We start from the raw sequence: 13906 nt of genomic DNA on the forward strand, positions 1-13906 counted from the left end.
AAAGCGTGACCTCTCGTTATTGAATCCTTCACCCTGGGAAAAAACTTGTCTCTATTCACCATGACTGTACCCTTCATGATCTTGTAAACCTCAATCAGGTCCCCCCTCAATCTCCTTTTTACTATTGAAAACAATCCAACCTACTCAACCTCTCTTCATAGCTAGCACCTTCCATATCAGGCAACATCTTCGTAAACCTTCTCTGCACCCTCTCCAAAGCGTCCACATCCTTTTGGTAATGTGGCGACCAGAACTGTACACAGTATTCTAAATGCGGCTGAACCAATGTCTTGTACAATTTTAACATGACCTGCCAGCTCTTATACTCAATACCCCGTCCAGTGAAGGCAAGCATACTGTCTGCCTTCTTGACCATTCTATCCACCTGTGCTGCAACCTTCAGGGTACAATGGACCTGAACTCCCAGATCTCTCTGCCCATCAACTTTTCCCAAGGCTTTTCAGTTAATTGAGTAATTCGCTCTAGAATTAGACTTGCCCAAATACATCACCTCACATTTGTCTGGATTGAACTCCATCTGCCACTTTTCCGCCCAACTCTCCAGTCTATCTATATCCTCCTGTATTCTCTGATAGCCCCATATGCTTTCTGCTACTCCACCAATCTTCATGTCATCTGCAAACTTGCTGATCATACCAACAGTGCCCTCTTCCAGATCATTTATGTATATTACAAACAACAATGGCCCCAGCACTGACCCCTGTGGAACAAATACTTATTGATGCAGTGCAATGTGGGGAAAATATATAAGAAAAAAAAAATGGATATTGCTGGAAAAAGTCAGCAAGTCTGGCAGCATCTGTGGAAATAAAACAGAGTTAACATTTTGAGTCTGGTGGCTCCAACAATAACCTTTGGTCTGGATCAGGATGAAGCTCTCTTACATGTCCTGGATGACATTCAAGTTAAGTGTATTTGAAAATCACTTCTGTTGATTGCAGCCCCTCAGGGACCACCTGCAAAGCGACAGGCAGACCTGTTTCCCATGTGGTTCAGGGCAAACCAGATTTCCACTTGGTAGAGAAAATCTCAATCAGCAGGGGACAGGACATAGAAGGTTTAGCAAGATAGGCAGACAAATGGCTGGTGGAATTTAATGCAGAGAAGTGTGAAGAGAAGCCCTTTGACAGAAGAGCTAGAGAGAGATTATACAAATGTAAATAATGTGCAGGAACAGATAGGCCTGGGTGATCACATGCATAGATCTTTGAAGTTAACAAGAGAGCAAATAGTTAATTACAGAATCACAGAATTGATACTGTGCAAAAAGAGGCCATTCAATCTATCGAGGGTGCAAAGTGGATTTTCAGAAAGTTTCAAGACATGAAGGTTTTTAGATACAAAGTTAGACTGAAGGACCTTCATTTAAACTTCTTAGGGCAAAGCAGACATATGGGAGATTTGCAAGATGTGTACAAGATTAGAAAAGATCCCATTAAAAAGTTACAAAGAAAATGCATTTTTATTCATAAATGGTGCAAGGGTTTTGGGTGGACATGGTGTTGGGGGGACATGGTTTTGGGTGGACATGGTGTTGGGGGGACATGGTTTTGGGTGGACATGGTGTTGGGTGGACATGGTGTTGGGTGGACATGGTGTTGGGGGGACATGGTGTTGGGTGGACATGATGTTGGGGGGACATGGTTTTGGGTGGACATGATGTTGGGTGACATGGTTTTGGATGGACATGGTTTTGGGTGGACATGGTGTTGAGTGGACATAGTTTTGGGTGGACATGGTGTTGGGTGCCATGGTGTTGGGTGGACATGGTGTTGGATGGACATGGTTTTGGGTGGACATGGTGTTGGGTGGACATGGTGTTGGGTGGACATAGTTTTGGGTGAACATGGTTTTGGGTGCCATGGTGTTGGGTGGACATGGTGTTGGGTGGACATGGTTTGACGGTTTTCGGCCAGGATAGACTGTTACGACATGGTGTAAACCTCTCTGCTAAATTAAACCCAATACACAGAGATGCTCACCTCATGCCGTAATCTGTTAAATTTCAAGAGGCAACGAGCTATCCCAGATTTCATTACTTAAAGTAAAAATTAACAATTTTATTCTTTAAGTCCAACAGAGAATATTAAATCCAACAACTATTTACAATTCCTTTCTCTTAAACTTATCTTTTACCTCCCACTCTACAATACTGGTCCAATAAAAAAACTCTGATTAAGATTTACAAATAAAAATCACATTTCAAAACCAGTCAGCTTTGCTGATTCTCTTTTGCAGCTTTTTCTCTGAAGATTTTTCTTGAGGTCAGCTTTATTGTTCTGCTGCAAAAACTTCTCATAGACAGATATCTTTCAGAGAGTTCTTCAGCTGGCTGTATATATTTTGTTGGTGTCCTTGGCAGTTCTCCCTCTAACTGTTCAAAATGTCTGGTTTTATTCTCCAAAACATCATATCATTTCATTGGTCTTGGTGTCATCAAAAACATTATATTTCAAATTTGATTGGATTTTGGTATCTTGGAGCATAATTTAAACTGATTGGCTAAATTTGAATTTGACTTTGTTCCATAGCAACACAACTCCAGCTATCTGTTTCAACCAAGTGTTACATTTTTACTTTGTTCAGCATTTTTAGTGCTTTCATTCAGTCCTTATTAGCTTTTCAACTCTTTTAAAGGTATAATATACACCTTCATAACAATACAGAGAGGATGAGTTTACACAGTGAGTGTAGGAACTTGGCACCTGCTGCTTTGAGACCCTCATGTCAGTTCCCATCCACCTCTGCCCATTAGCTCATCCTCAGTGTCCCAGAGCATTTACTCTTTCTCAGGAGACAGTTACAAGCTCTCACTCTAACTTAAGTCTGGGCGAAGCCTTTTCCGAGGAATGAAATCCTGGTGTCCATCACACTCTGGAATTTCCAACTCATTCTCAGAAAGAACTTACCATTAACTACTTGTCCAAAAAGCTCTTCCGGAGTCTCTCCAAAGAATGGAGCACAACCAACAAGGAATTCAAACAGAATGACTCCCATAGCCCACCAGTCCACAGGTTTGCCATATCCCTGTCTGAGGATCACCTCTGGAGCAATGTATTCGGGTGTTCCACAAACCTGCCAAAAACAGAGACACTCAGCAACAAACTGACTCATAATAATTCCATCACAAAATACTGAGTGGACCAAACATTCTGCCCTATGACCCCATCACATGCTGACACCATGCCATTCAAACACACTGCCCTTTGGTCCAATCCTACTCACCTCCTGTCCTCCAAATGTCGCCTCTCACCAACCCACTGTCATCTGAAATTCCCTCATTCCAATTATGTGTGCCTACTGTTCTTCACTTCCAAATTCTCCCCAACATTTCAATTCTCACACAACCCAACCCCTACAAACACACACACAAATCTAACCCAACCCCCACTAACACTGAGTACTCTGACCTCAGCTTGCCCTCTGATAACACAGGATTCAAAAGATCCCTAAGGCCCCCTCTCCTCCTACCCCAGGCACCCACCGTCTACCTGTTTATCAATGAATTCCCTGGTGTCCTTCTCAACGTGGTCCTCATACAGGTTGGTCGTCATGTTCATGAGTCCAATCCTTGACAGACCAAAGTCAGTCAGCTTGATGTGGCCCAATGCGGTGATTAGCAGGCTGCAAGCAAAGCAAATGGTCATCACTGGCTGATCACCTTGCCCCAGGACGCACAAAGGCTCAGGATATTTAACTCTCACCCTGTGTTTGGGCTGGACTGGGTTTGGTGGCCAGGGTTGAAATGGGATTTTCAGGAAGAAATGGGACTACCTCACTTTGAGAAATTCAGTGAGAGATGTTTGTACAACTAGATCAGAGTGGGGGAAGGGAGTTGAGTGAGGGAGAGAATAACAGTGAAACAAGGAGACCAATACGTGATCCTCACACTCAACAGTAACCCACTCACTGAACTGTAAAGATATGGATCATGGCAGTAACTGTCCTACTGGATGCCTTACCGTGCCAAAATCCCTGATCTCTGGCTGACTGGGGCTACCCCATAGGATCTAAAGATGTGGCTGTTTACTTGAGGAACATGCAATGTGTCTGCACAAAAGCTACTCTCACATGGAGCAAGCATGAGATTGACATATCACAGTGCTTACAGTAACACGTATAACTCCTTGCCTGGTCACTGCTGACAACCAGGTCAAATTGCCTGTCTTTATGTCAGCGGTAGATAACATGGCAATACAAAGTTAAAAATCACACAACACCAGGTTATAGTCCAACAGGTTTAATTGGAAGCACTAGCTTTCAGAGCGACGCTCCTTCATCAGGTGGTTGTGCAGGACACAATTGTAAGACACAGAATTTATAACAAAAGTTTACAGTGTGTTGTAATTGAAATTATACATTGAAAAATACCTTGATTGTTTGTTAAGTCTCTCATCTGTTAAAATGACCAGGTTGGTTTCACAGCTTTCATATGTAAATCACAAACTTTTTTAAAAAGTTATTCTCAGATTAACTTTAACAATTGGTGTCAGCCCAGATAATGTGTTGAAGGTGTTTGCCCCTGGTGCTCAGCCAATGATCGTATGTTACGCCTACCCATTCCAGGGATCATGGGTGTGAATCTCCATTGGACATGCTCCAGTGACAGTATGTCCTTCCTGAGGTGTGCACAGTATTCTAAATGGGGCCTGACGAGAGCTTTATAAAGTCTCAGAAGTATGTCACTGCTTTTTTTTCCAATCCTCTCGAGATAAATGACAACATTGCATTTGCTTTCTTAATCACGGACTCAACAACTTTCCATAAGACCATAAGACATAGGAGTGGTCCTAACAACTCTACCTAACAACGAACAAAGAAAATTACAGCACAGGAACAGGCCCTTCAGCCCTTCAAGCCTGTGTGGATCCAAATCCTCTATCCAAACCTGTCACTTATTTTCTAAAGATCTGATTCCCTTTGCTCCCTGCCCATTCATGTCTCTGTCCAGATACATCTTAAATGACGCTATCATGCCCCCTCTACCACCTCCAGCGGCAATGCATTCCAGGTGCCCATCACCCTCTGTGTGAAGAACTTTACACACATATTTCCCGTAAACTTATCCCCTCTCACCTTGAACTCATGACCCCTAGTAATTGAGTCCTCCACTCTGGGAAACAGATTCTTGCTATCCACCCTGTCTATACTGCTCATGATTTTGTAGACCTCTATCAGGTCCCCCCTCAACCTCCACCTTTCTAATGAAAATAATGCTAATGTACTCAACCTCTCTTCATAGCTAGCACCCTCCATACCAGGCAACATCCTGGTGAACCTCCTCTGCACCGTCTCCAAAGCATCCACATCCTTTTGGTAATGTGGCAACTGTACGCAGTGTTCCAAATGTGGCTGAACTAAAGTCCTATACAACTGTAACATGACCTGCCAACTCTTGTACTCAATACCCCGTCTGATGAAGGAAAGCATGCCATATACCTTCTTGACCACTCTATTGACCTGCACTGGCACCTTCGGGGTACAATGGACCTGAACACCCAGATCTCTCTGTACATCAATTTTCCCCACGGCTTTTTCAATTATCGTATGGTTCGTTGTTGAATTGGATCTTCCAAAATGTATCACCTCGCATTTGCTCAGATTGAACTCCATCTGTCATTTCTCCACCCAGTTCTCCAATTTATCTATATTCTGCTGAATTCTCTGACAATCCCCTTCACTATCTGTTATTCCACTAATCATAGTGTCATCTACAAACTTGCTAATCAGACCACCTATATCTTCCTCCAGATCATTTATCACAAACCACAATGATCTCAACACAGATCCTTGTGGAACATCACTGGTTACAGTTCTTCATTTTGAGAAACTCCCTTTTGAGAAGCTACTCTCTGTCTCCTGCTACCTAGCCAGTTCTCTATCCATCTAGCTAGTACATTCTCGGCCCCATGCAACTTCACTTTCTCCATCTACCTACCATGAGGAGCCTTATCAAATGCCTTACTCAAGTCCATGTATATGACATCTACAGCCCTTTCTTCATCAATCAACTTTGTCACTTGCTCAAAGAATTCTACTAAGTTGGTAAGACATGCACAAAACCATGCTGCCTATCATTGATAAGCCCATTTTCTTCTGTAGATCCTATACCTCAGTATCTTCTCCACCAGTTTCCCTACCACTGATGTCAGGCTCACTAGTCTATAATTACCCAGATTATCCCTGCTACCCTTCTTAAACAAGGGGACAACATTAACAATTCTCCAGTCCTCCAAGACCTCACCTGTGTTCAAGGATGCTACAAAGATATCTGTTAGGGCCCCAGCTATTTCCACTCTCGCTTCCCTCAGTAACCTGGGATAGATCCCCATTGGGACCTGGGGACTTGTCCATCTTTTTGCCTTTTAGAGTACCCAACACTTCCTCCCTCCTTATGATGATCTGACCCAGAGTAATCAAATATTTATCCCTAACCTCAACATCTGTCATTCCCTCTCCTCAGTGAATACCAATGCAAAGTATTCATTAAGAATCTCACCCATTTTCTCTGACTCAATGTGTAACTTTCCTCCTTTGTCCTTGAGTTGGCTAACCCTTTCTGTAGTTACATTTGCTCCTTGTATATGAATAAAAGACTTTGGGATTGTCCTTAACCCTGTTTGCTAAAGATATTTCATGAACCCTTTTAGCCCTCTTAATTCCTCTTTTCAGATTGGTCCTGCTTTCCTGATATTCTTCCAAAGCTTTGTCTGTTTTTAGTCGCCTAGACCTTATGTATGCTTCTTTTTTCCTCTTAGCTAATCTTACAATTTCACCTGTCTTCCATGGTTCCCTAATTTTCCCATTTCTATCCTTCATTTTCACAGGGACATGTCTGTCATGCACTCTCATCAACCTCTATTTAAATACCTCCCAGTTATTGAAGGTAAATGTGGATTTACTTCAAGCAGCTGCTCCCAATCCACATTCCCCAGCTCCTGCCGAATGTTGGTATAGTTGGCCTTCCCCCAGTTTAACGCTGTTCCTTTAGGACTAGTCTTGCCTTAGTCAATGTTTATTCTAAAACTTATGGAATTGTGATCACTATTACCCAAAGTAATCCCCCTACTGAAACTTCAACTACCTGGCAGGGCTTATTCTCCAATACAAGATCCAGCATGGCCCCTTCCCGAGTTGGACTATTTACAAATTGCTTTATAAGACCCTCCTGGATGCTCCTTATAAATTCTGCTCCATCTAAACCTTTAACATTAAGTGAATCCCAGTCAATGTTTGAAAATTAAAATCTCCCATGACCACCACCCTGTTGCTTGTACATCTTTTCATAATTGTTTATATGTTTGTACTTTTATCTCACGCTCACTGTTGGGAGGCCTATAGTACAGCTCCAATATTGTTACTGTACCCTTCCTATTTCTGAGCTCTGCTCATATTGCCTTACTGCTTGAGTCCTCCATAATGCCCTCCTTCAGCACAGCTGTGATATCCTCTCTCCACCTCTTTTACCTTCTTCTCTATCCTGCCTGCAGCATCTGTATATTTAGTTACCAATCTTGCCTTTCCATTAACCAAGTCTCAGTAATAGCAATAATATCATACTCCCAGGTACTAATCCAAGTCCTAAGTTCATATGCCTTACCTATTACACTTAGAAAAGTACAGAGAACAGGCCCTTTGGCGCACGATGTTGTGCCGAGGTTTAATCCGAATGTAAGATATAATAACTTAACCTACACACCCCTCAACTCACTGCTCTCCATCTGCATGTCCAGCAGTCGCTTAAATGTCCCCAATGACTCTGTTTCCCCCATCACCACTGGCAACATATTCCATACATTCACAACTTTCTGCGTAAAGAAGCTACCTCTGACGTCTCCTTTATACCTTCCTCCTAATATCTTCAAACTATGACTCCTAGTTCCAGTCAGTCCTGCCCTGGGGAAAAGTCTCTGGCTATTGACTCTATCTATTCCTCTCATTATCTTGTACACCTCGATCAGGTCATCTCTCTTCCTCCTTCTCTCCAGAGAGAAACATCCGTGCTTAGTCAACCTTTCTTCATAAGGCAAGCCCTCCAGACCAGGCAGCATCCTGGTAAACCTTCTTTGCACCCTCTCCAAAGCCTCTGTATCTTTCCTATCGTAGGGCAACCAGAACTGGACACAATATTCCAAGTGTGGTCTCTTGTAGAGCTGTACCAAACCTCGCGGCTCTTAAACTAAACCCCCCTTTTAATGAAAGCCAAAACACCATATGCTTTCTTAACAACCCTATCCACTTGGGTGGCAACTTTGAGGGATCTATATACTTGCACACCCAGATCCCTCTGTTCCTCCACACTGCCAAGAATCCTGTCTTTAATCCTTTATTCAGCATTTGAGTTTGTTCTTCCTTAGTGGAGAGTGAGGAAGCAAAGATCCTCTCCAGTGGCTTAGCAACCTTCTTTCTCACTTCCCGGAGCAGCCTGGGATAAATCTGGTCTAGCCATGGGGACTTATTAATCTTAATGTTTGCCAAAATTTCCAGCACATCAACTTCATTAACCTTGATCTGGTCAAGACTGTATCCCAGCTCCTCAAAGTTCTCATTCACAACAAGTTCCCTTTCCCTGGTGAAAATCGAAACAAAAAACTCATTTAGGGCTTCCCCTATCTGCTCAGACTCCACAAACAAGTTCCCTCCGCTATCCCTGATCGGCCCTACCTTCTCCCTGATTATTCTCTTATTCCTCACATATGAGTAAAATAGCTTTGGGTTCTCCCTAATCCTTCTTGCCAACCCTTTCTCATGCCCCCTCCTGGCTCTCCTCAGTCCATTTCTGAGCTCCTTTCTAGAAAACTTGTAATCCTCTGAAGCTGTGCTAGATCCTTGCTTCCCCCACCTTACGTAAGCTGCCTTCATGCTTCTGACGAGAAGCTCCTCTGTTCCCATCATCCAAGGTTCTTTAATCTTACCCCTTCTTACCTGTCTCAGAGGAACAAATTTGTGCATCACTCGCTATAACTGCTCCTTAAATAGTCTCCACATGTCTGCTGTGCCCTTTTGTGAAACAATTGCTCCCAGTCTGTACTTCCCAACTCCTGTCTGATAGTGTCTTAACTTCCTTTTCCCCAATTAAATATCTTCCCTTAGTAACTGCTCCTTTCCCTCTCCAAGGCTATGGTAAATGTGAGGCAGTTGTGATCACTGTCACCAAAGTGCATCCTACCACGAGGTCTGACACCTATTCTGGCTCATTGCCGAGCACCAAATCCAAAATAACCTCTCCCCTCATCAGTCTATCTACATACTGAATAAGGAAACCCTCCTGAACACACCTGACAAAAACAGCTCCATCCAAACCACCTGCACTCAGGAGGTTCTAGTCGATATTGGGAAAGTTAAAGTCACCCATAACTACAACCCTGCTACATCTGCATTTTTCCAGAATCTGTCAGCCTATGAGTTCTTCAATCTCTCTACTGCTTTTAGGGGGTCTGTAGAAAATCCCAAATGCGGTGGCTGTTCCCTTGCTGTTCCTAACTTCCACCCATACTGACTCAGTAGACAAACCTTCCTCAACTACCTTCGTCTCTGTAATTGTGATGCACTCTCTGATTAGCAAAAAAATGCACTTCTTTCATTAAAACAAATGCTCTTCAGACCACCAGTCCCTTTGCGTTCATCATCTGCTCCCTCCCTACTTTTTTACTTAGAAGCGCTGACTTCATTATCTATTTCCCTACAGGCTTTAGTTACTACCTTCTTACTGTCCACTAACCTCCTCATTTGGTTCCCATCGCCCTGCCGCATTAACTTAAACTCTCCACAACTGCGTTAGCAAAAGCACCCCCTAGGACATTGGTTCCAGTCTGGCTCAGGTATAGACCGTCCGATTTGTAATAGTCCCACTTCCCCCAGAATCTGTCCCAATGCACCAAAAATCTGAACCCCTCCCTCCTGCACTATCTTTCAAGCTACACATTCATCCTGATTATTCTTGCGTTTCTACCCCGACTAGTACGTGGCACTGATAGCAACCCTGAGATTACTACCTCAGGTCCTACTTTTTAACTTGGCTCCTAACTCCCTAAATTCTGCTTGTAGGATATCATCCATTTATTAGCTATATCGCTGGTGACTATATGCACCACAACAGATGACTGTTCACCCTCCCCCTTCAGAATATCCTGTAGCCAATCTGAGACATCCTTGACCCGTGTACCTGAGAGGCAACATACTATGTTCGGGAGTCTCGTTAAGTCCCCTTAAGAATCTTGCATGTTTCAAAAAGAACATAGAACAGTACAGCACAGTACAGGTCCTATGGCCCTCGATGTTGTGCTGGCCTTTTATCCTACTCTAAGATCAAACTAACCTACATATCCTACATTTTACTATCATTCATGTGACTATCCAAGAGTCCCTTAAATGTCCCTAATGTATCTGACTCCCACCGCTGGCAGTGCATCCCACACACCAACACTCTCTGACTAAAGAACCGACCACTGACATCTCCCCTAAACCTTCCTCCAATTACCTTAACATTATGCCCCCCTCATGTTTGCCATTTCTGCCCTGGGAAAATGTCTCTGGCTATTCACTCTATACCTCTCATCATCTTGTACACCTCTATCAAGTCACCTCTCACCCTTCTTCACTTCAATGAGAAAAGCCCTCGTTCCCTCAATCTTTCTTCATAAGACATGCCCTCCAGTCCAGGCAGCATCCTGGTAAATCTCCTCTGCACCCTCACTAAAACTTCCACATCTTTCCTATAATGAGGCGACCAGAACTGAACAATATTTCAAGTGTGGTCTAACCAGGGCTCCACAGAGCTGCACCATAACCAAGTGGCTCTTAAACTCAATACCCCTGTTAATGAAAGACACCACACCATATACCTTCTTGACAACCCTATTAAATTGAGTGGCAACTTTGAGGGATCTATGGTCATGGACCTCAAGATCCCTCTGTGTCTCCACACTGCCAAGAATTCTGATTTAACCCAATAATCTGCATTCAAATTTGACCTTCCAAAATGAATCACTCTGCACTTGAACTCTATCTGCCATTTCTCAGCCCAGCTCTGCATCGTGTCAAGTTCCTTTGTAACCAATAACAGCCCTCCATACTATCCACAACTCCTCAAACCTTCGTGTCATCAGCAAAATTACGAACCCACCCTTCCATTCCCTCTTCCAAGTTATTTATAAAAATCACAAGGAGCAGAGGTCCCAGAACAGATCCCTGCGGAACACCCACTGGTCACTAAGCTCCAGGCTGAATACTTTCCATCTATTACCACCCTCTGTCTTCTATGGGCCAGCCAGTTCTGTGACAAACAGCTTTCTCTATATCCCATGCTTCCTTATTTTCTGAATGAGCCTACCATGGGGAACCTTATCAAACACCTTATCATAAACACCACATCCACTGCTCTATCATCACAATGGGTTTTGTCACATCCTCAAAGAATTGAATAAGGTTTGTGAGGCATGACCTGCCCCTCACAAAGCCATGCTGACTATCTCTAATCAAACTATGCTTTTCCAAATAATCATAAATCCTGTGTCTCAGAATCCTCGCCAATAATTCGTCCACCACCGACATAAAGACTGATTGGTCTGTAATTCCCAGGATTATCCCTATTCCCTTTCTTGTACAAGGGAATAAGATTTTCCATCACTACTCCAGTGGACAGTGAATATGCAAAGGTCATTGCACTTCCCTTGGTAACCTTGGGTATATCCTGTCTGGCCCAGGGGACTTATCTATCCTCATGTTTCTCAAAGTTTCCAGCACGCCCTCCTTCTTAACATCAACATGCTTGAGCATTTCAGTCTGTTTCACACTGTCCTTACAAATGACAAGGTCGCTGTCACTAGTGAATGCTGAAGCAAAATATTCATTAAGGACCTCCCCAATGTCCTCTGACTCCAGACACATATTCCCTCCACTCTCTCTGATTGGCTCTACACTCACTCTGGCCATTCTCTTGTTCCTCACATTAGTGTATTATGTATTAGGGTTTTCCTTAATCCTACCCGCTACAGCTTTTTCATGCTCCCATCTAGTTCTGCTAAGTCCATTCTACTGTTCCTTTCTGGCTACCTTGTAACCATCTCGAGCCCTTTCTGATCTTTGCTTCCTCCACCTTAAGTAAGCTTCCTTCTTCCTCTTGACTAGATGTTCCACATTTCTTGTCACCCAAGGTTCCTTGACCCTTACCATCCCTTCCTTGCCTCAGTAGGACAAACCTATTCACCACTCACAACAAGTGCTCCTTAAACAACCTCTACATTTCTGTCGTGCATTTCCCTGAGAATATCTGTTCCCAATTTATAATCCACAGTTCCTGTCTAATAGCATTTTAATTATTCCTCCCCCAGTTAAATACTTTCCCATACCATCTGCTCCTATCCTTTTCCATGGCATAGCAAAGGTCGGGGAGTTGTGATCACTGTCACTGAGATTCTCTCTGAGAGATCTGAGCATCTGATTCGTTGCCAAGCACCAAATCCAATATGGTCTCCCCTCTAGTTGGCCTATCTACATACTGAGTCAGGAATCCTTCCTGGACACACTCAACAAATTCTGCTCCATCCAAACTGTTTCCACTAAGTAGTTCAAATCAATGTTACAGAAGTTGAAGTTGAAGACAACAACCCTGTTACTTCTGCACCTTTCCAAAATCTGCCTCCCAATCTACTCACATTCTACTCATTTAGTAAGGCGTTTGGTAAGGTTCCCATAGTAGGCTACTGCAAAAAATATGGAGGTAAGGCATTGAGGGTGCATTGGAGGCTTGGATTAGAAATTGGCTGCTGGAAGAAGACAGAGGGTAGTAGTTGATGGTGAAGGTTCAACTTGGAGTGCAGTTACTAGCGGTGTTCCGCAAGGATCTGTTTTGGGACCATTGCTGTTTGTCATTTTTATAAATGATCTGGAGGAGGGGCTAGAAGGTTGGGTGAGCAAGCTTGCGGATGATACGAAAGTCGGTGGAGTTGTTGACTGTGAGGAAGGATGTGGCAGGTTACAGCGCGATATAGATAAGCTGCAGAGCTGGGCAGAAAGGTGGCAAATGGAGTTCAATGTAGGTAAGTGTGAAGTGATTCACTTTGGTAAGAGTAACAAGAAGATGGAGTACTGGGCTAATGGTCGGATATTTGGGAGTGTGGATGAGCAAAGGGATCTTGGTATCCATGTACACAGATCTCTGAAAGTTGCCACCCAGGTAAATAGTGCTGTGAAGAAGGTATATGGTGTACTGGCTTTTATTGGTAGAGGAATTGAGTTCCGGAGTCCTGAGGTCATGTTGCAGTTGTATAAGACTCTGGTGCGGCTGCATCTGGAGTATTGTGTGCAGTTTTGGTCGCCATACTATAGGAAGGATGTGGAGGCACTGGAACGGGTGCAGAGGAGGTTTACCAGGATGTTGCCTGGTATGGTAGGAAGATCGTATGAGGAAAGGCTGAGGCACTTGGGGCTGTTTTCACTGGAGAAAAGAAGGTTTAGGGGTGACTTGATAGAGGTGTACAAGATGATTAGGGGTTTAGATAGGGTTGACCATGAGAACCTTTTTCCACGTATGGAGTCAGCTATTACGAGGGGGCATAGCTTTAAATTAAGGGGTGGTAGGTATAGGACAGATGTGAGGGGTAGATTCTTTACTCAGCGAGTCGTGAGTTCATGGAATGCCCTGCCAGTAGCAGTGGTGGACTCTCCCTCTTTATGGGCATTTAAACGGGGCATTGGATAAGCATATGGAGGATAGTGGGCTAGTGTAGGTTAGGTAGGCTTCGGTCGGCGCAACATCGAGGGCCAAAGGGCCTGTACTGCGCTGTATTTTTCTATGTTCAATGTTCTACTCGTCCATGTCTCATTGCTATTGGGGGGTCTACAGAAAACTCCCAATAAAGTGACTGCTCCTCTCCTGTTTCTG

The 13906-nt window shown here is 43.7% G+C and overlaps 1 protein-coding gene across 1 annotated transcript in view; it reads right to left on the bottom strand.

Annotated features, from left to right (window-relative positions):
• The window catches only part of mast3b (microtubule associated serine/threonine kinase 3b), a 205244-nt gene that overhangs the window by 75752 nt on the left and 115586 nt on the right, over positions 1-13906 (bottom strand). Inside the window, exons 14-15 of the mRNA XM_060846498.1 lie at positions 3513-3645; positions 2931-3096 (exon numbers count right to left, since the gene is read on the bottom strand). Of these exons, the coding sequence (XP_060702481.1) occupies positions 2931-3096; positions 3513-3645 (299 nt within the window). The remainder of the gene's footprint in view (positions 1-2930; positions 3097-3512; positions 3646-13906) is intronic.

The sequence above is a fragment of the Hemiscyllium ocellatum genome, chromosome 28, assembly GCF_020745735.1.
Source record: "Hemiscyllium ocellatum isolate sHemOce1 chromosome 28, sHemOce1.pat.X.cur, whole genome shotgun sequence".
Lineage (NCBI taxonomy): Eukaryota > Metazoa > Chordata > Chondrichthyes > Orectolobiformes > Hemiscylliidae > Hemiscyllium > Hemiscyllium ocellatum.